The sequence below is a fragment of the Pholis gunnellus genome, assembly GCF_910591455.1.
Source record: "Pholis gunnellus genome assembly, chromosome: 14".
Lineage (NCBI taxonomy): Eukaryota > Metazoa > Chordata > Actinopteri > Perciformes > Pholidae > Pholis > Pholis gunnellus.
The window spans coordinates 14,673,429-14,695,757 of record NC_136541.1 but is presented as its reverse complement, the minus strand read 5'-3'; the positions used below and the strand labels follow the sequence as shown (position 1 = coordinate 14,695,757).

General features: G+C 42.7%; 4 protein-coding genes across 6 annotated transcripts; 2 read left to right on the top strand and 2 right to left on the bottom strand.

Moving 5' to 3' along the window:
* Positions 1-1,034: 1,034 nt before the first annotated feature.
* LOC306706525 (phospholipid scramblase family member 5) lies at positions 1,035-4,321 on the top strand (the record flags this gene model as incomplete). The annotated part of the gene is made up of 7 exons (XM_079173649.1): positions 1,035-1,371; positions 1,464-1,541; positions 1,657-1,849; positions 3,427-3,538; positions 3,633-3,732; positions 4,003-4,061; positions 4,295-4,321. The coding sequence occupies 7 exons, from the start codon at positions 1,035-1,037 to the stop codon at positions 4,319-4,321; spliced, it is 906 nt and encodes a 301-aa protein (XP_079029775.1).
* Positions 4,322-4,510: 189 nt separating this feature from the next.
* eif4e2 (eukaryotic translation initiation factor 4E family member 2) lies at positions 4,511-9,031 on the bottom strand. 3 transcript variants are annotated; one of them, XM_079173885.1, is made up of 8 exons: positions 8,925-9,031; positions 8,054-8,159; positions 7,822-7,977; positions 6,941-7,045; positions 6,680-6,832; positions 6,444-6,584; positions 5,745-5,820; positions 4,511-5,646 (listed from the first exon to the last, which is right to left on the bottom strand). In XM_079173885.1, exons 1-7 carry the CDS (start codon positions 8,942-8,944, stop codon positions 5,785-5,787), a joined length of 717 nt encoding a protein of 238 aa, XP_079030011.1. In that variant the 5' UTR covers positions 8,945-9,031; the 3' UTR covers positions 4,511-5,646; positions 5,745-5,784. The 3 variants fall into 3 exon arrangements, with proteins under 3 accessions (XP_079030011.1, XP_079030010.1, XP_079030012.1); XM_079173884.1 differs by having other exon boundaries at positions 6,448-6,584; XM_079173886.1 differs by having other exon boundaries at positions 6,448-6,584; positions 7,822-7,956.
* A 169-nt stretch (positions 9,032-9,200) lies between these two features.
* On the bottom strand, positions 9,201-16,193 carry capn10 (calpain 10). The gene is made up of 13 exons (XM_079173795.1): positions 16,041-16,193; positions 15,311-15,564; positions 14,761-14,892; positions 14,406-14,602; positions 14,049-14,284; positions 13,824-13,965; positions 13,352-13,518; positions 13,002-13,258; positions 12,716-12,918; positions 11,317-11,572; positions 10,810-11,003; positions 10,659-10,704; positions 9,201-10,299 (listed from the first exon to the last, which is right to left on the bottom strand). Exons 2-13 carry the CDS (start codon positions 15,452-15,454, stop codon positions 10,270-10,272), a joined length of 2,004 nt encoding a protein of 667 aa, XP_079029921.1. The 5' UTR covers positions 15,455-15,564; positions 16,041-16,193; the 3' UTR covers positions 9,201-10,269.
* A 4,573-nt stretch (positions 16,194-20,766) lies between these two features.
* On the top strand, positions 20,767-22,034 carry LOC306705806 (C-C motif chemokine 20-like). Its single transcript, XM_079172662.1, has 4 exons — positions 20,767-20,893; positions 21,315-21,423; positions 21,526-21,600; positions 21,716-22,034. Exons 1-4 carry the CDS (start codon positions 20,818-20,820, stop codon positions 21,762-21,764), a joined length of 309 nt encoding a protein of 102 aa, XP_079028788.1. The 5' UTR covers positions 20,767-20,817; the 3' UTR covers positions 21,765-22,034.
* Positions 22,035-22,329: the final 295 nt, after the last annotated feature.

Below are 22,329 nucleotides of genomic sequence, written 5' to 3'. Positions count from 1 at the left end.
GGCTCAGGCCGGCTGCTGTGATGAAATCACTTTAAGGCGAGAACGTTGATATTGGTGCCAGACAACTTTCTAAACCTGCTGTCCTGCTCTAAGGAACATTGTGTGTTTTTTCTTTAACTTTCCCTTGCAAAGAGTTAATTACATTTTTTTTTTTTTTAACTGTAAGCCTTCATTTAAAAAGAAGATTTCCTTCTTCAAAACAATATTCTGTGACACAAAGTTATACTATTTTTCCCTCAAAACTTTTCAAAAACAAAGCCAAAAAAATTATTTATATGGAATTAATGCATAGTTTTACAGTTACCTGAGAACTTTTCAAATGGACATTTGGAGATTCTGCCTTAACAGACTAAAACCTTTTTGCTCTGCTTCACTTTATTAGTATCAGTCTGTGCACAAGTAATGTTCAGATGTTGTGGTGTGTGTACAGGTTTGTCAGGCGGAAATGAAATATTTTATTGATGCTGTGTACCAATCCATCGGATATCAATCCTCTGGGGGCAAGGGCCAAGACTTCCTTATCAGCGCACTGCTCATTGTTTACAGTCCAATAAGCAACTTGAGATGCAAGACTGAAGTTGGAGTTCAATTTCAACTGGCTTATTTCACAAATAGTCAACCAAGACTCTATTCTGGCCACTGCCTTCTGCTTCTTTTGCTCTCAGACTGTTTACCTGCTTTCAACCAAAGCCTGCTCGAACATTATTGGTCCATGCTACTCTGACTACAAACGGAAACCAAAGCGCTTCCGATGTTTCTTTCCGATTCAAATAGATCTTGCAGTTGCAGAGATACGCTTAATTAATTTTGGAGAGGTTAATAATGAGGACACATACTGTTCATTTACAATACATTTTCCTGTAACTGAAAACATCCTGGTGACTTGTGTCGCACCATTCTGGAACCTAAATAATGACATCCAAACATTAACTAGTGACCTTTGACCTTGGTCTCATACACACCTGTGGTACAAGATGACTGTTTGTCATTGTTATGTCATTGCTGAGTTCCACATATATTTTCAGTTTTACACCATGTCAGTAGTGACCAATCAGCCTCTTCCCTTTGGACAACTGGAGCGAGAGAAGCACATCCAGATGATCTTCAGAGCTTTCCACAACAGCTGTGGGCCTTCATGCGAGTGCCACACTAACGCAAAACAGCAAAATCCTCATGACTGGGAATCTGATGAGCAACTGCCGGGTCTGGCTCTTGAGAGGAAGATGGAGAACGGCTACATTCAGCCACCAGGTGAAGTGAGCAGTCCAGGAGCGGAGGAGCAGTGCCATGGAGGTGCAGCAGGATCCCACTTTATGTCGGCGCTGGAAACAGTCAGTCAAATACATATCACTGCAAGACCAGAGCTGCAAGGCGAGTATGAGGGACGACGTTTGTGTATAAAAGGGAACTCTTGCAGTGCAGAGATTTGTCTGTTTTAAAAGACTGATGCTTCGTCATTGTAGGTCCACAGTGTGTTCCTCAGAGGATCTACAGCATCACCACAGGAAGCAGCAGGTCACAGTTATTTGTGGCTGTGGAAGGTACTGGTCGCTGTTCAGCTGAGAACATTCATATCCATCTTTAATAAAGAGAGAGTGAGTTATAGTTTTTTTTCAATGTATTCTCAGTCTCTCCTTGATCTCTTCCTCTTGTCAGAGAGTTCCTGTGTTTGCCTGCAGTGTTGCGGTCCTGCTCGGGCCTGTTCCTTGCAGGGCTTTGACTGTCAGGGCCGGCAGGTTTTTTATTTTGAAAGGCCCCTCAGGGTGGACGCCTGCTGCCTCGGCTGCTGCCTGATGGAGATGAGGGCCTACACACCTCAAAAACATCTCATTGGCACTGTATGTCAGAGGTAGGATGGTCTCAGCTCTGTTTTTATTGCCCTTGTCTAGCTTGAACAGTGGTGAAAAGTAAACGAGGGGGGGGGGGGCGCACCCTGCGAAATTCCTCCACAATCGGCTCCAGGTTCAACTTCTCCCTCGTTAATTCTCAAAACAAAATATAACAGCCCACTACTGCCTATGTCCCAGTATAACCAGTCCGCTGGATAGGACTCTACTGTCACATCAGGGATCCACGGTCTCAAACAGCAGGAAGTCCTCAAACACCTCACTGAAGTTTCCTCAGTGAATGCAGAAGTCGGGAAGCACATGTTAGCATTTAGCATGTTAGCCTGACACAGCGTGCCCCCACTGTAGGCCGCCTGTAGCGCTCTGGCCAGGTGGTGCATTAAGAAAGATGCAACCATGGCGAGGTAAGCCGCTGATTGCAGCCACCCGCCAAATGTGATCTTAATTGGATTATGCTTGAAGCACTAAACCCGACACGTGAGCGCAAACATTTGTACGGTTTCATCTCCTGAGTGCCATCACTGTTGACTTGTGAACGCAGAGCTCTGCCCTCTTGTGGCCGCAGAAACACCTGCAGCTTCTTCTCTGCTGCTGCTGCTGCTGCTGCTGCTGCTGATTCATCTCCTTTCTTCTGCTCATTCTCACGCAGTTTATCAGGACTTTTTATGTGACTTATGGTTTTACTTTTTAAAGGATGTGACTTGAAATATAGTGCAACACTTGTGATAAATAGTATGCCAAGTAAAAGTATAATTACCCCCAAAAAACTATTTCGGTTAACCAACGATGTTAATAACGTTTTCATGGGCAGTGATGTTGCCGTTACATTTTTAAATGTAATCTCAGATTTTTTTGTCATTTGACTCCTACCATCAGAATATTGTACCAGCAATCTTGATACTTCACATTCTCAGACTGAACAGCTTGTCATGTGAGCCATTTTCCATGTCACTCCCAGCCTCTGGCCACCCTGAACCACTGTAGATGCCCTGGCCCGTCTGTAAATAGCCGTGAGAGCTTTTACTGTTCCACTCAGCTGGGGTGTAGTCTAAACCTGGGAGAATTAATGCACAAAACAGCTGCTGAGACACATCTACAGAGCTGCCCCGTGCTGGGAAGGAATGCGGCATATCCTCATGGGAATGTTGGCTGATGGGAGAAATGGAAACAAGTCTCTTGTAGTCAAACCAAAATACTTCCCTCTTCATTTGGCCTAAATCTGACTCCGGGGTTAGCTGGGGTGCCTTTGTGTGTCAAATTTAGAGTTTTCAAGAAGCAACACTCGATGAACTTGTCCCCAATTAAGACTAATCTGGCAGAGGTTTCGGCGACCAGATACCTACTTTATAAATATTCTCTGTTGTGCGTGAATAAAGCATGCCCCAGTTTGAACCCTTGTGGAACCAAGCAAACAATGGTTTTTGGTGCTTCAGAATCATGACAGCTGAAAATGTGATCAACCAAGCATCAAGGCTGGGCTGTGCCAGTGTGTGAAGTACTGGCCAGCGCATCTCCCAGGTTGCTTGTTGCATGATTACGTAAGGAGATGTTTTTGTGTGATGGCCGACTGTGTTTTCAGGTGGAGCATGTTCACCCCTCTCCTGGAAGTGCGTGGGTCAGAAGGAGAATCGGCCATCAGAATCCAGGGCTCCTGCTGTCCATACCGCTGCTTCTCCAACCAGCAATTCCAGGTAGACACATTTAAGCAACGCAAAAATAATGTAACAATGTGTTTCTACAAAGTGTTTTTTCAATCAGTATTTCTGGCTTTTGTTCATACACCAGATTGTCTCCAACATTGGTGAGAAAATGGGCACAATATGGAAGAAATGGCCTGGCTTCAATGTGGAACACAACATGGACCACGAACATTTTGGGTTGGAGGGTGAGAATGATTTTTTTAATTCCTCATGAAGTGGTCCCAAAACTTCTCCCGACATGTCCGAAGATCAAAACGAAGCAGAGTTTAATTGGATGTAATTAACAATGATGAGGAAATTACATTTTACTTTCCACTTAGCCTTCTCATTCGTTTCTTTAGTGCAAATGAAAAGTAGCGTGTGAACATTGAGGGTTTCTCAAATTCTCTGTAATCATGACAGCCCATAGTTTGTCGTGACACATTGTAAATCTAATTGTAATGTCACTTTTCCAGTGCCTCTGAATATGGAATCACATACTAAACTGCTGCTGCTGGCGGCCACGTTCTTGTTGGTAAGTAAGTGAATTTCTATTATCACGCTCGCTCCTGTATTTTGTTGTGTTAAAATAGGCCAAAAGAGAAAGTAGAGGTATAAATAGTGACGCTAAAGATAGCTAATCCCATTTAGCTGCTTCAGTTTCAGGTGTGTGCTTCTGTCATCGTTTACTGGATTACTTAATGTCTGCTGTGAAAAAGGGCCACATAATGAAATCCCCTCACTGATCAACTCGTGTTTTCTCTACAGAATTACATGTTCTTTGAAATGAGCTGATCAATGAAAAGGATCAATCGAGGGTAAAGCGGACATCGCTGAAAGTGATCTACAAAAATGAGGCGCCCACCGCCGAGTCAGTGCATGGTACAAGAAACTGCATCATTGAATTGTATTTGTAAGGCAACCATTGAAATGTCGGTCACAACTTCAATTTATGAAATAAAATGACAGGAAACCAGCTTTAGCAGCAGATGCATATTTGACATTTATTGCTATAATCCATCAGGTGTGGATCCAACAGTGTCTCTTCACCGCTGACGCACACCTGCACCCATCATCGCACCACCAAACACGGGCAGCGTTACAGTTTTTCAACAAGCTATAGGCGCTTTCTTGACATGATTCCAAAAAATGCTCCCAGGGAATTGATAGAAACTGTAACAGACCCCGACACGTGGGCCCAGTCTCGTTTTTTGTTTAATACAAAATGGCAAAAGGAGTGACGGTCAGTGTTTCAGGACTCCTACACACATTTGTTGAGGACATTAAAGCAGAGCCCATCCCTTGGATTCTTTCAAGGCGGGATAAAGACTAGAACAGACAGAAGGGGACACTGGTTCAGGGTCAGGCTCGAGGCCAGGCACAGTGATTTAGGCAGCTTGGCAGTCCATTCTTAAGATGCCAGTTATACAAACTTCTGCCCAACACAGGATGCTCCTCATCCTTTGGGATTCAACTTCCAAGTCAAAGATGGAGAATCATTGCGGATCCAGTAAAGTGATCTTTGAAGTGGACCGTATTTACAAGCATATCGTACACAATAACAGTTCGCATTCTAGTTCGAAATGACCAGAGAAATTGTAGTTAAAATACAGCACTGTAATAAAATAACATCTACCTGCCACCCTGTTCAAGTCCCAATAAAACAGATTAACAGAGATTAATTTGAAACAGCAGGAGGTGTGATGTTATGTTAAGCAATAAAATCAGATGTAGTACTATAACAGATTGGTTTTGTTGTATTTAGTCAAGTACACTTTGTCAACAGCTAGTAACCAGATCAGCAAACACCAGTCACATGGCCTCCCTCTGGTGGCAAGTTGACAGATGTTACATCTTGCATTAAAAAACTAAAATGAAATTGGAGGCTTTGTTCTTCTCTGGTTGATTAAAAATAACGCATATTTCTCTCTTCGGCTTGGTTCAGTGTCCCGTGACAGGCTCCTCTGTTCATTTCCAATTTGACGCAAAGAAGGAATGGTGGTGTTCTTGCCTCTGTTCCTGACTTTTGCTCCGTCTTCATGTTGCACAGTGCCAATTCACGTAGAAGTATCCTTCCCTGGACTCGTCATCCTCCAGCACATCACATATTACACACACACCTACGCACCACGAACAGAGAGAAACAACATTAGCAAGAGACAAAGTACATAAAGAGACTATTGATTTCACTCCGAACCAATGTAGCAACAGCTCTTACTCTTGCAGAGGTGGTCTGTGTGAGAGGCTAATGTCCACCGCTAGGGTTCACCAGTCCATGGAAGTCTTCCCATGCTCTGCCGACAAAGGATGCAGCACATCATCATTCAAAATAAACAAACCGTTTGGATATTTAGGTCTTTTCAAAAAGAGAATCACAATCCTAACACTAATGAATTTAGATCAAAAGCACTTGAAACATGGTAAAGTTACTTCATTGTCTTTTCATAACATACACCAACAAATAACAGAAAAACAGATTTGTCTGTTTTTAGAGCTGTGAGTCTTGTAATGAAGGCATTTCATTAGTAAATCATAATTGCCAAAGAAAAGTAATTAGACTCCAAAGTAACTCTGCGACTAACATTCATCTTCATCATCGGTTATATTGTTGACTTTTTAACTTAAATGTTTAATTTACAAAATGTCCGAAAATTGTAAACAACATCATTCGTTTCCAGAGCCCAATTTTACATCTTGATATTTCAACCAATAGTCCAAAACCAAAAAAACATTTAAATTAGAAGCAGTGAATCTTCACTCTGCTCTGTTTTATATCATTGAAGCAACATTTATTATTTATTATAGCAAGTAAGTAACTTGTAATCCCGACAGAAATGTGAGAGTGTAATTTGTGAGCATGTATACATCTATGTGAGAGAGAGAGAGAGAGAGAAAATAATTAAACGATGAGACATACATACTTAATGCTGTCATTGTGAGTCTTGTACTCCATGATGGTGTTGGGGGGCAGGTTGAGGACTCTGCGCAGGGTGTCTCTGATACGGGCGGTGGTCGCCTGGTCGCCAGCGGTCTTGTTCCAAATGGAGATGATGTCCTCCTGGAGAAAAGAAGCAGAGAAGGCATGTCTGAGTAAACCGAAGTAGGCAGCGTGCGTGACCGGGTACAACAGAGTGTGTCCGTTTGTGGGTTTACCTGGAAGCGTACCGACACCACGGCCCCACAGATCTCCTCTCCAACCATGAACTGCTCCCCGAGCATGGCCAGGATCAGGTTCTCCCAGCAACGAGATGCCAGGCCTTTCCTCAGACGGATAATCCACTTCCCACCCATCTTATTGGCATCATCCTAAAAGCAAGAGGCAGGGTTTCAAAAGAGGGCGTTTCGCGTATAAAACCAAATAGATACGATTCATTACAAGATACGGTCTTAAGTGTACAAGATCGCAGTACTCACCTCCCACATAGGTTTAATACCCTCCTTGAAGAGGTGGAAGTCACTGTGGCCTGTCAGATCACCGGGCCGGATCATGTGACTATAGAAACGCCAGAACTGCTCCACCTGGTGAGGGACGAAACAATGTTTGTATCAAAATGAGTCAGGATAAGCTCCCTCTATGTCTACGGTTTGCCCCGTGTGCGAAATACCCGGTGGGAATTTGGGGGGGGGGGGGGGGGTACGCACCTCACCAAGGCTAATATGGTTAACAATAAGGCCACTCACACAACTACAACACTACAAAAAACAAGCAACAGCTACGGCCTGCAACACAATCCTAACCGCCTCTCTTTTCTAACCCGACACACACTCGGGTGTCGCTGTATGCACCTTATTCACCTTATGCACAGCAGCAGCCGCTGCATAACTCTATCACAATGTAGTAACAGCACATAGGCACATAGTCCAGGGACCGAAAGATATCCTATCTTAAATTAAAAAAGGTTAATGGACCACAGAGGCCTTGGGCTACGGTTCCTGACATGATGAGTTCTGGGTCTGTACTTTTAACCCAGTGTTACCATGATGTCAGAGCAGGAAAAACAATCCACTGCTTTTCAGTACAGGTACAGGTTTTTAAATTTTCATTGCAGATCAAATGCAACAGCACCACCCATGTAAGAAGGCCTTACCAGAAACAACTGGGTATTCAACACAAGTGGAAACATTTCTGTCTTCACAATGAAAAGACATTTTAGGGACAATTGCAAGTGACAAATAATTGTTTTAAAAGATTTTTTCAGAGACCCTCCTTTGCTATTGAGGCTTTCAGAGGGTCTCCCCTGTAGTTCGCACACTGGTATGCCCCATCTAAAAAGGAGTCACGTGGAGCGACTTACCGAGGCGAAGCTGCCAATCTGTTTAATGTTCTGCTCGTAGCTCTGAGTACTGGCTGGTCTCCCTGGGGTGCGTCTGGAGTACCAGAAGGTGTAGTTGTATTGAAGAGGGTGCTCTCCTGCCCCTGGCACCACCATCTGCAGAATATCAGAAAGTGACTGAGCCATACAATGAAACTTAAAGCTGCAAAAACACACACACACACCAGTCATTCTCTAATAGCTTTATTAATACCCTTTTCTTGGAGATGTTCTGGTCCTCGTCTTCGGTTGTTTCCTTCTCACCGTCTTTCGGTGAGCCTTGGTCCTGGTCGTGGTCTCCACTGTCGTCATCTTTCAGACTGGAATTGATGGGAAACATGAGCAGCAAAAACACAAACGTTTGTGTCATGCATCGACTTCTTTTAAACTAAGAATGACTTACATCTCTGTTGACAAGTAATTAGGTACAACGTTACCTGGCTTAATACAATGCTGTCTAAAACAACAGAAAGACAGGTCAGTAAACACGTTTGTGTTGCTGTTGAAGCGTGTTGTGTTGTAGTCAAAGGTATTTATGATATTGAAGGTGCCCTCATTAGTATAAAAATGGGAAACACTTAACAAATGTTGACCGTTTATGATGCACACGTACACACCTGTACTTAATCTACTCTGCTCGTGGATATCTTACAACACACGGTTAGCTGTCAGCCCGTACTTTAGGGCCATGGGAGTCTAATTTGAACCGAGACTGCGCGCACGTCTCACCGCCTCTCAACAACTGCCACACCGAGGATTCAAGGCCTGTCCGCCTTCCGCAATGCTAAGCTACAGCTAACAACAGAGCACATCCCCATTTATACAATACTATGTACTCTTTGTTGTTACTTCCCTTCGTTTTAAACGCACTTGTGTGTGTGTGTGTGAGTGTGGACCTCGTTCTCATGGGGGTTTATAAGCCTAACGTAGCACACAGAGCATGCAGGACCACGCAATTAAAGCTGACACACCTCTCTTTTTAACACGCAGCAGCTTTCATTAGCGTTGTTCTCCCACGTAAATGTACAGCCGCGACGGGGGCCCACTCTCTGGCAGATATCCCACAGAAACTTTTGATTACTCACGCGTCAAATTTGTTGTTCATTATTTTCTAGGTAGGAAGCCTTTCGGAGTCCGACCACAGTCTCCTGAATTCCGCAGGAACAGCAGCGAGCACAGCAGACGCACGTGCACGCGCACGCAGTGTATTGGTCGTTGTGATGAACGTGGGGGTGACACATAGCTTTCCTCGGTTTTTGACCTAATTAATTCATTTATACTCACTGGAAATCCAAATATAAAGCTAAAATCACATAAAAAAATATGGGACATATCAGCACCAACTTATCTTTTAACATTTTATTCATCGTGTTTAACTCCCAATCATAATAAATACACATCACTGTACCACTCTAATCAGTTAATTATAGCTTAGTAAAAGTCTCTGTTAACACTGGGTCTAATGAATCATCAGAAAACCCTGTGACTTCGACACAGACATGGCTACGAGCAGGCAGACACACCAACACACATACGCAGCCTCAACACAACAAGGGCTGGCGGCCTCTTTTCATGAAGCGGCCTCCTCTGATGTGCCGCATCCCTCGTTTCATCACTTCCATCCATCCGCTTGTCATCTGTTCTTGCGGCAACTTCAAACCATGGCTCTGTTCAGGTCCAGGCAGAGCCGTGGACCGAGTCTGGAGGGGACAAAAAGGGAGTCGGGGGGAGGGGGGTTGAGGATGGAGTCAGGAACAAAGTGGACTTCTTTGGGTCCAGCCTGGTGAGCATGTTTGGGAATGAGGACTGAAAAAGAAACTGTCTGTGTCTTGAGACAAACCATAGAGGCTAGGTAAGGAGTCGAGTGTTTGTGGGTGAGGGACGGGAGGATGGCTCTGGCATGGTATGGCACGTTATGGTGTGGTGTGGTTTGGTTGGCTCTGCTGTCAGAGACCAACCCCTCGCCCCTTGCCCCCTGTGCCTCTGCGAGGACCTTCATGAGAGGACCCTTTGTTCCAGGCCGGCAGGCGTACCAGTGAGTGAATGAGCAAGAGCAGCGGCGGCCCTCTTCAATTGCGGCTGTTTGTTTACACCACCAAGTCCCGTCATACTTCATTAGCAGCCCAGCCCACCGACAACCTCTGATGTCCTAATCGCCGATGAGTGTGTGGCTGCCCATCAGCCCTGAGCCTCAGCGGTTCAGAATAAAGGGGTTTCCAGGATTCCCGACACACACATTCCCACTAAATCTGCCTGCCTGCCTTCTCAGCCACTAGTGGTACAAATACATACACATACATGCACACACACACACACACACACACACAGCCTCCGTGGTGAGGGTGGATGGGAGAACTGGTTCTTTCATCATGGGCCAAGAGGCACCGGGAGGTGAGCCGACGTCAGTGGAGCAGCAACAGTCCCAGAGAACTAGCTTTGCATCACAGAGATGTGAGAGATCTGCCGCCCAGAAAGAGACAAAAGCAAGACAGAGCGATTATTCAGCGCTGCCGTCATCTGAGCACAATCACACACTTTACAATGTGGCTTTAAAAAAGGTAGGATTCAGCTATAGATTGATGTTTTTGATTCATTTGTTGTCTATTAAATGTGCAGCATCCTTTAGCCATCTATGTGTCTGTCTGTCATTGGGTGACTGATAAAGATTCTGCTTTATTGTAGAGTATGAAGGTTCTGTGTTTACAGAGCCTGTAAATCACAATGATGAAGCATTTGGTGAAATAAAGAAGACTCATCGGCGAGCGTCGTCTTTCCCACATTTAGCGCTGCACAATAATAAGTTACTTCAATGCACTGACCTCCTGAATGGCTCTTCCCAGTCTCTCCTGGCTCTTCACCACCTTCCTGAAAGAGACACACATCCATTATCATTTCTGACAACAACAACAACATTATAAGATACTGCTATAAGCTGTGTAATCCCGTTCTAATGACAGGAAGAGAGCCCACCTGTGTATTCTGCGAGCCAGGCTGAGGGTGAAGTTTGCTGAGCAGTCGGGCTGATAGGTGGACGGCACTATGGTGTAGTCTCCGGGAGAAAGACAGCAGGCCAGACTCACATCCTGGGTGTAGCAGTGAGGGACACAACTGGCAGCTGGATCCTCGTCCCTTGGTAGCGTCTGCTCAGACCCCCCTTCTGGAAACTGGATGCACAGTGATGATCAAATGCTGTGTAATTACATCCATTCGTCTTTACAGCAGATAATAATTATAATACAGATATCTTTGCAAAGTTCATTAAGACAAAAGTATACATAAATGATCTTATTTGAATGTGTTTATCTGTTTTTAATTGCGTCAGGGCTACAAATGCTAATGATTTGCTGAGCTAACCCTGGCACTTTCACATTGATGTTTATTGAAACGTTGATGAATGACTGAGGTTGCATGTTCACAGAGGTGAATGGCCCCGTACTTCTAAATGACGCCGGTACTCTCCCTGAATGTTTCACTGACCTTGTATATGTGAAAGCCAATAGGGTGAAGATCCGTGTCAGGGCGGCTCTGGTGCAGGTTAATCCTGATATTAACTCCTGACGTCACTGCTGACTCATCACACATTGTAAAAGGGAAGCAGGGGTTCTGCCAGTGAGACGGGAAATTCCTGCTTCCTCCGGCTGTCCTTCCCTCCGCCCACGAGCCCCGGAAGTAACTGGTCTCCCACTCTCCATCGGTTGTCAATGGCAGTGTAGGTGCTGGGCTTTTCAGGGCACTGAGGAGGACACCAACATTGTCATGTCAGGAAAACTTCCATTGAGCACAGCACTTCACGTGGCGAAACACGGAAGTAGGAAAATACATTAAAGAAATTAACCAGCAGATGTCACTGTTTACTTGCTGTCATTCATTTTTATAAGAGACATCATGACCACAGAAAGTCTCTGTGTGTGTCATTTGATTTTATCAACAACCGTTCGTCCGATGGACTTCACACTCGGCGGGTGTTTAGCTGAGGACCCAAGAAAGTACAAGTGTCAAGTGTGAGCTTTTGAGATCTACGGGACAAATGCAGTAGAAGTGCATTACGTACACACTGCGTGGTGTAACGAGAGGGGACCACCCAAAAGCATTCTGGGTATAGCTCACTCTCCGTCGCTCTACATTCAAGAATCGCTGAAGTAAGACCTTAGAGACTAGAGATCTACTTCAGGAAGCGAGCGGTTACAGGAGGCCTGTATTCTGAACAGTCACGTGTTGAACAGGCAGTGCACTAGTGACGCATAAATCGTGATCTCAAATTAATAAATCATGCACACAAATATAAAGAACACATTTAACAATGGTGATGATAACATATGCGTAAGGCCGGGTGCTACATTTGATATTCAAAGCATTAGTAAAGCATCAAACAACTATCTGCTATGTAAAGATATAGTAATGATGCAATAATAATGATGTTAATATAATAATAATGTAATCCGAGCTTCTCTGTGTTTTGTTCACATGGCTGTGCGTGAGCCATCTCCTGGCCAATAGATATGCTCTGAGTTCATTTAAGGGATGTTAAAGATAACACAACACAACGAATGAAAGCAGATATTGTGTAACCTATTGTTTAACAATTTCTGTTCAGCTCTGTTCATTTGTGCATCTAATTTTACTGATTTGAGAAACCAATTAGTCCCCCCCCCCTCTCTCTATGACACCTTTTGGGCTCCAAAGAAACAACATTACACATATCTCTAAAAGTACCTTAACTTTTTAAAGATGGAAATACAGTAAATCTCTTTGATCTGTAAGTTCAAACGTTATTATGAAAAACAAACATAATCTGGATGCGCTGCATGTTTCCCCATAACGTTCACATAGATGGGACGAGCTTGCTGCCTTTCTCCATCTGTACACTGGTCCTTACCTGAGGGATGTGGAAGAGGAGGAAAAGGCCCTGATGAGGAAGCGGGCCTCAGCTCCTGGCTGGTAGGTGCTGGGGATCAGCAGGTAGTGTCCGGGCTCCAGCTGCTCACGGAGGACCACCTCTCTCTCGTAGGCATGGCAGTGAGTAGAAGCACAGGGAGCTTTGTTCAACATCCGGCTCAGATTAAAACGCCTCTTCTCCACCTATTGACAGAAACATGCGAGTGACACGATGTAAAGACACAAACATTTACTAGTTATTTTTTCCTAGAAGTGAGAGCACAGACCTTCCACATGTGTAGAGCAATAGCCTGGTAGCGCTGGTGTGTTGTGTTGTTGCTATCCTCCAGTGCCGTTTGTGCGCATTGCTCTGTGCGTCTCCATTTTCGATGCTGTAGCAGGGACACCAGCACCTCTCCTCTCTCGCACACTTTGAGCCAGAACTTTGGGTTGCTGCCGTAGCCGCTGCTGTTTCGGCTGCCCCCGGCGGAGTGCCCTTTCGTCCACCGGCCCGCCAGCTGATGGTTGTGTGTCAGCAGATTTCCTGTCGGAGAGGAGCGTGGCAAGGTTTTAAAAAAGGGGCGACGAGGAGGTCAAAGTCAGTTTAAAACAGTCTTGTGCGAATTAAGGGAATCACCGGTATAGATGCTCTTTAGGTGGCCCTCATCACTGATGGGGTAGCCCACTGTGACATCATCAAACTGGGACAGAAATTCGGTTTCATCCAACCAGAACTCGCCCTGCGCAACCCTGGCTTGTAGGTCCAACGCAGAAACGGGGTCGACAGAACTCCAAGCCAAACCACTGCAGACAAAGACGTAGACCGAGTGACTGCAGACTGGGGCTGAATCTAAATGGCAGACTTGTGGATTTTAAAAAGGTGCGTACATGCGAGTAACTAAATCATGTCCGCGAGGTGCTTTAGTGCATTTTCTCTGGACTTTCAGAGTGCTGAGCCTTGGTGCACACTTGATCAGATAAACCACTCATATATCATCATTCAATAACACTGAGATATAATTACATTGTCAACGCATAGGTCACACACACGGCAATGACCGTGGGCTGAAGGCTCATCTCTTAATCTTAACTATGACACACACGCCTACCTCCCTATCCAGGCCCCTCCCCAGCAGCATCTTCCCCAGGGGTTTCTGATCCTGAGCATCAGTACTTTGCTCCCTGACACCATCTGGACATCCAACCACTCCATGACAGTCATCGCATGGTACTGACCCAGCTCACTGGCACCTGCAACAGTCATCGAGGTCATCAGGTGATGTGACACAGGATCAACATCGCTTGTATCTGCAAGAAAACAACTTCTTTCTGACCTCCTGGGCTGCTGTGAGTGGAGCAGCTAACCGCACACTCGTCTTTCACTGGAAGCAGAAGGTTCAGGTCCAGGATTCTCCCCCTGACCTGGTCGCTGTCTTGTTCTGGTCGCTGCTGCTGCTGCTGGTCCTCCTCTGCCTCTCCCAAGCTCCAGCGTTCAGCCAGGCCCCCGGTAAAATCCACCAGGGCCTCGGACACCTGCCCTGCCCACAGTCGCTCATATGAGCCATGAATCCTGAAGAGGAAGGAAGGAAAACAGGAAACGGGATTTCAAAACTTCACTAAACACGTAGTTGGTTCATGGTGTTGTTCAAAGTAGGATAGAGATAAGATGGGAAATTCCACGCGTTACTTACTTGGCGTAGGCTTTCTCCAACAGGGCAACCCAAAAAGCAGTGGGGGAGTGGCAGCGTGAGAAGCAGAGAGTGGAATTGATACAGGGCAGGCGGTCGTCGATGGTCACTTCTGTCCAGTGTCCCTGCTGCCAAAAACAAAACTGGAAGGAGCCCCTGTACCTGCTGTCGTCCCACTGGGGCTGCTCTGGAGGCAACACCTGCAGAGAGTCACAGATCAACACAGCAGTATAGGACACACCGCAGACAACATGCTCATGACTTACACAGTCAATGCAACCGAGTCTAATCACTGGGCCAGAGCCGTAGATCATTAACATCTATTGAACTCTGAATGACAATACAGTTGTTGCTCTACCTTGTTCAGTAGCTGTTTGTTCTTGAGCAGGAAGGTGCAGGCACAGAGAAACCAGCAGTCTCCTAATAAGCCTTGCTTTGCATGACCCAGGCTGACGTTGTCAGGGAAGAGAACTGGCGACTGGCAGATCTCCTGGAGGTGTAAAAGAAGACAGAAATGGAGAAAAACACACTTAAAGAAGACTTGCAATAACTCTGGGATTTGGGTTTTGGAGAGTTGAAAAAAAAACAAGGTGCAGAAATGAGTTAAGAGAAGATGTCAACATGAAGGCCAGGGCCTCATAAATATTGGTTGTCACCCAATCAGTTTCCTCGAGTTGCAAGATGATAAACAATTAAATAAAAAACATATGTCTTTTACTATATATATTTGCTTTTTGTAACCTGTAAGCACTCTTTCATAATCCAATCAACCACCTGATGAGGGTAATCCTTCCGTGGTTGAACAGATCAACCTGTGACAGGTGATGCAACATTCAATCTCTGACAAAACAAAACGCACAAGGAATACCCGACGGCATTTCCCACTTCCTCTTAGCACTGGGTCTGACCTGCGGGCGTCTCCAGGAGATTTCACCCTGCAGCCGGGCGATGGGCGTGGAGCTGTCAGAGAACAGGGAGGCGTCGTCCGAGGGGAAGTCCTGGTCCTCAAACAAAGCCTCGCCTCCACGCTCTGCTCCACCTGCTTCTTTCATGGCTCCTGCTTCTTTTCAACCTGGATCGAACCTGATGGGTCCGTGGGTGAACCTCAGCCAGCTGTGACCATCCTCACGGCCTCTTTGTACACTTCACACATGCATTACACCTAAAAACAAAGTTAGATTAAATATGAATGAGAGTTTGTTTATTTGTGGTTCGGTGCAAAGACCATCAACAGAAAGATGCAACCTGATGTAGATGTAGGTAGTTTAACTCTATTTACCTGTGACCATGAAGTTAGTTTGTGAATACTTCAAGTGTGTTATGTGTATTTTATTTATGACAGAAACAAATCAAACAATATCAGTTCACCTTCCCTCATAATCCACAAATATGTGTATAATAAAATGTTACAATGAATATATATTGTAACAACATTGTATGCATGTAGTTTTAGGGGGAATCATACTTTGGTTATTCGCCTAGCTTAAGTGATAAAAGACAAATATGAACTGTTACCCAGAACCGTAATAACAGGGAAATATAAAGGAAAGCTTTATGAATATGTCTCCAAACCAAACTGTAATATTACAGGTAATTGCAGGTAATTGTGTGGGGCACCTCTGTGTTTCTGTTTCTTACCTTTCTCCTCTTTGAAGCATTCGTTCTTCATGACAACACAGCAGCTAACCGTTAGCTCCAGCTAGCTTAACCTGCACACATGTAGTAGCATCGTATCTCCGTATCGCTCCATCTTATCGTGGTTTCACAGCCACAACAACCATGATTACATCGAGTTTTATTTCACCCAAAAGCACGACAGGTGTCATTATGATGAACAGTTATACATACAAACCAGGTGCGTCATTCTTGCTGAGTATAAATACACGTAAAGTCTCTTCCGCCTGGACGTCCAGCAGTTCATTCATAAAGTGAATCCTTCCTGTGCAGCTGAACACGCCCGCCACCTACTGTCGGTATCGGGAATTACACACGGTGGACCGCTGTTTGTACGGATGAAAATATATTATTATTATTATTAATCAGGCACATCTGGCTAAAACTAATGCAGCCTAATTATATTTTATGTATATCTATATCTATATCTATATCTATATCTATATCTATATCTATATCTATAGATATAGATATATATATAAATATATGTATCATATTATAATATAACAACCCTGCAATAAATCCTACCTTAATTGTAATGTAAAAATTAAATTCCATGGTGATGTTGGAGGATGTAGTTTGTGGTGCTGTTGTGAATTGCATTGCGTTATACTAAGTGATGCATGTTGTCCTCCTGTTGTTTTTATTATCAGTGAGTGTAGACTAAATATGAGGAATACAGTAAATGCAGCAATTAAACACAGTTTCAAGAAGCGAACCTCCATAACGTTGGGGTTTATTGCAGGGTTGTTGTCGTAGACTGCAATATGGTTAAGTGGCAACTGAGGATATGTAAACTCAAGCACTGTCCTTAGTATTACTGGCAATTGCATGTCCGTGTTTTCTCCCCATCGTTCTTTCTTTCTTTCATGTCTTTCTTGTGTTTTCCTTTTGTCTATCAGTGTATTCAGTCCTTCAATTATTTCTTCTTCTCTTTTGTCATTCTTTCCTTCCTTTCCTCCCTCAGCCGATCAAAAAGGGTTTTTACTTTGGATCCTTGAGTACTCCTAATGCTTGTTCATTTCAGCAAAAAATATACAGATGGATTTTTATCATTTCTATTTAAAACATCAGATTCAGGTACTTGGATAGATGAACACAGAAAAAGTGAATGCAAAAATACAGTTTTTATTGGCTTTAAAGTAGTACAAAAATATATTAACTGACTTTGAAACAATACATTTAATTCTTCTTGTATATCTTTGTGTCCTTTAGCTGACTTCCTCAGGTGATCCCCACGAGTTAAAATGCTGTTCAATGTTTTCTAGTTGGAGAGACAAAAAGGAAAACGTCACATTGAGTCACAGTCACAGATTGTTGCATCTTGACTCAATATTGATGCCTGTTCTGTGTTTTAGCTCAGACATTTGTTGAATACCGAGATGAACTTACTCTGGTACAGACTTCATGGCATCTTTCACCCATTTTCTTTCAGGATCAGCGCAGAGAAGTCTGTTTTTCAAAGTCTTGAAACTGTATTAAGACAACAAAAGAAGTTAAGGCATTACAATGGCAGAGCCAACATCTCTGTTTGTTATAGTAGTGTGTGTTTCTTCTGAAGCACTGGTTAATGATTCTTACATTATTGGCTTAATGTTGCAGTGATCTGTGACCTTCTGGATTTTGTAGTATTTCAGACATTTCACAACAACTGGTAATCTCCTAAATAAATAAGTATCATGTGCAGTGAATAGTAGCTGAAGTCACTTACTGCTGTCACTCAGCAGCACCAGCAGCACCAGTATAACAGAGTAAGCTCAGTAAGCACAGTAAGCTTCGCCATCCTCACGCAGCTTTTCTTCAGCAGGATATCGGTTTTCTGATTTGGATTCTCAGACGTAATGAGCTGATAGGGTTAGTCTCAGTAAAGTTTAAATATCAAATGCCAAAGTTAATGTCCCACCACAGAGCAAGGAAGTACTTCTGGAAATACCGATGCTGTAACATATCTGGGTCAAGCGGGAAGTGTGGGCATTGCGTACTTTGAATCACAATAGTGGTACAAAACCCCCTTTTCTCTGGATCACTAGAGAACAATTAAGAGATGAAGTATACTGTACATGTGCAACACTTCTTTTTAAAGATGCCTGCATGTTGTTATGTTGAGGATTAATACTACAAAAAAGTTTGTACAGAACAATAAATGGTGTTCATTCCTTTGAATGTAAACACTATTAAATCAGTTCCTTTCAAATTGCATTATTTTATAACTTTATTTAATAAGCAGACGTGGAATGTAACTACGTACTAATTCACTCAAGTACTGTACTCAAATATCCCTACACATTTGAGGTATTTGTACTTGTTTACCCTCAATCTAATACTACTTTATTCTTCTCTACTGTTTTGCAGATTCAAATGTCACACAATACAGGTGATCATTTTATACAATATGACATATTTTCATAGTTAAAACTACCCAACTGTGTATGATGCGGATCATTTTTACGATAACAATAATATGACTCTGTCAGAAGCGGTTCTGCGTACCTTTACTCTTGATGTTTTTACTGTATATGCTGATGATACTTTTAGAATAGTTTTACTTAACTTAACAGTTTGAACAGAGTATTAGAACAAAGTATTTTATGTTGGGTATTTGCCAAGTACAATATCGATATACTTCTTACAGAACTGGTAACATGGTAGACTCATTGAGATCGGTATCTATTGCTCAAGAGAGAACTGAGAACCAGAATTATAGAACGTGCAATAGAAAGGTTTGACAGGAACCTCAAACCCCTACCTCACTGCACGACATCCTGCTGACCTTTTTTCAGCAACATGATGAGGCAGCATAGAAAAGACATCGTTTGCAATTTATGACCGTACAACGTTTTCATTGTATTTATTGTCCTCACATCAAATTACCATTTATAGCGATTTCTATAATGTGTCAGTGGGCACTCCTGGTTAATATACCACGTCGCCATCGCTCATACAAATTTGTAAACGTTGAGATGATGCAGATATGATTACCAAGCATTCATTTAAGGACAGAATTACATACAGTCTATGAGAAAGAAAGAGACATCTTGACACATCTCAGTATAAGATGAGTGACTGGGTCATTTTAGCTGCTTTAGTTTCAGGGTCCTGGTTCTGTTCATGCTGGTTCACTGTCACGCTGTCATGGCTTACTGGGACAATAGGACAGAACAATCAATCAACTTCGCATTATTAGCAAAAGGGTCCTAAAGGAATTTTTGGTAATTTCAAACTGCTTTGGTTAATTCTCTGCATTTCTGTGTTTCGTCTCAGCGCGTGTGACTGGTTTGGAGTGGGCTGTGAAAAGGCATACTGAAAGATCACAGCGGAGCTGTCGGCTTAAGCCCTCTTCTTCTTTCTGTGAGTAGATGTCTTTTGATGTCTTCTTCTCACAGAAACCTGGATTCTTAAAATATCCCTTACATTCATGGAAAGATTTTTTTTAATTAATTTTTTACTTTTTTAAAGCCCGTCTTAAAGCAAAACTCCCCATATGCTCGTAGGTACATTCACGGAGCTTTTATTTTAAAAGCGGAACACTTCATTTGACTAACAAACTTATATTAACTTCAGCTGAAGGAGAAATTTGGATTTTGTCCACTGTCACCCACATTTGAGTCGCACTGGAAAGGAAACACTTCACGTCTAGTCTGAACAGGAGGAGCGATTACAGTGACCAATAAATCTCTATGTACATTATGTACATAGCATGTGAGTATTACGTGTAAGCTCTGTCTCACTGCTAAAGTTCATCAGAGACAATACTACAGTTGAGTTTTTATTTAAATTAGTATATTTCAATCATGGTGTGGTTTTGCTGGAAAGTTTGTGATGCACAATCATGCAGCTATTAAGCGTTGCGTGACCTATTTCACTTTTTCCCTTTGATGCATGCTTCTTGAGTAGTTAATAAGTGTTCCTCTGACCTAGAAAAGAACCTTAGTACAACCTCAAAGCAACCTACTTATGGAGGCCCACATCTAGGCGGTGCACAACGAGGTCTCCAGTGGAACTTCATCTCTTCATCCTCTCTAAATTTGAAATCTCCGATTGTTTTCTTTGATCAAATAATATCCTGCCATAAATAGTACGTGCACAAAGAGAGGAGCCACACCTGCGTAACTTCCCATGTCGCACTGGCTCTGTAGGCAGAACTCTTTGTTATATCAAGGTGTGGTGATTACACCGAACATCCATCTAACGTTGAATTGGATGTTCAACTATTTATATATTCATATTTGGTCGACTCAACATGCGAGTGCTATTAATTCATTTATATTGACGGTAAAATCCTGAAAATTACAACACTGAATGTTCATATTAGTTGTTTTTTTATTTCTTCCCCTGCAACTTTACCTTTAAACACCGTAAAAACATTCCTTCCTACTTGGGAATTTTTCCAAATTGATGTGATCTGTTTGATAATATCCACACAGATAATTATTACATCACTATTGTATTCACAATGGCAATACTGCTACTGTGTGTGTGTGTGTGTGATGAATTCCTCCCCACATCTTCCCCTTTTTTCTTTCATTGGGGAAAGTGATGGGGTTTTTTTTTCTATGATGGTGTAATACTTGATGTGTCTATAGATCTCATCTGATCTCAGTGGAAGTTCCCCGTTCCTCTGAAGAATATAAAAGGAGGCAGTGATCGTTAGCTCAGTCACCACAAGCTCTCTAACTCCACCTGAGGACAAACGAGACAACAGCTCCAGCTCAGAGTCACTGCTGCCAACACAGAGAAAGTCATGGTGTCAATCAAAGCTACAGTCGCGGTGCTCACACTCCTCTCCGCTTGTCTGCTGGTAACAAATGCATCTGCAGGTATGTTCTGTGTTTCCACCATCTCTTTCTTTTTCATTGTTTTTACTTGGTTTATTATCTAATTCCATACTCAGATACTGTTTTTTTAGTTAGTTAATTTAACACTATTGTATTTCATAGTATATGTGCATTTTTGTTATTTTATCTTCTTAAATTCTTATATTTAATATGTCCTACTCTGTTATTTTAGTCTATATATTGTGCATTTTTTAATACTTAATATCTTTATTTACTCTGTTACTTCATTTGCAGAAGTATATCGTTGCTGCTGTAACAAACTAATTCCCCCCCTGGGGATGAATAAAGTATATACAGTATATCTATCTATCTATCTATATATATATATCTATATATCTGGCCATAGACAGAAAAAGTTCTCTTAACCTTTCCGTATCTAATCATCTTTTTTCTTGTTTCACAGGACATTACGGATGTTGTCGAAGTTACATGACATCCAAAATACCATTTGCTAGAATCAAGGGGTACTCGGTCCAGACCTCCACAGAAACATGTCATATCAATGCCATCATGTGAGTATCTCCTACTTCTCAACCAGAACATAAATAACACAAGACATAGCACCAGTATTCATTAAAAGTGTACTCATGTTCATTTTGTTTATTACCTTTTAGTTTCCACACAAAGAAGGGTAAAGCGTGCGTGAATCCTGCTCTCAACTGGGTGATGCAGTACGTCAACCGTTTGGGGTAAGATTTTTAGCAAAGAAATTGTGCAATAGAACAAAGAAACAGCTTAATTCTGCTGTGAAATGTATTTACACAAGAGAATGGCTGATTATAACTGGTTCAATTGTCATTGCAGAACTAAAGCCCAAATGGTTCACATCAAGACGTCAAAAGCGCAGGAGTAGAGTTGTTCTGCTTTTTGAAGATGGATGGTGGAGCCCAAACGCTTTATCTGCCTGTTATCCAGTAACCAATGATGTTCCACAGTTTTATCATTCAGTAAACTCCCGGTTGAAGCTAATAAAACTGCTGATAATAATTAAAAAAAAGTATTTTAATACAGGCATCAGCTCAGTTGTAAGAGCATTGTATAATATTATTTTCACATATTCATATTGTTTGCTATTGTAAAATGTTGTATTTGCACATGTTGTTTTTATATAAAATCATTAAAGTTGAAAAAAAAAGAAATAAGTTGTGACAGGTCTCTTAATGGAAACACTACTCTGTGTATGTATTCTTGAAACTTTACACAGAACTGAAATAAACACAGGTGCACTCTTGCTCAACTTCTTTTATCTTAACTTCCTTGTTTATTTTGACGCCATGAGAAATTCCAGCCCTGGAGGTTTTGTGTCCTGTAATCAAAACAGGTCAAATAGCTGAACGGACAGTGGAAAACCTGTGACATCAGCATGAGGAAGTAGTGAGAGCTGTTTATCTGAAGCACGCAGCAGAACAGGTATTAAA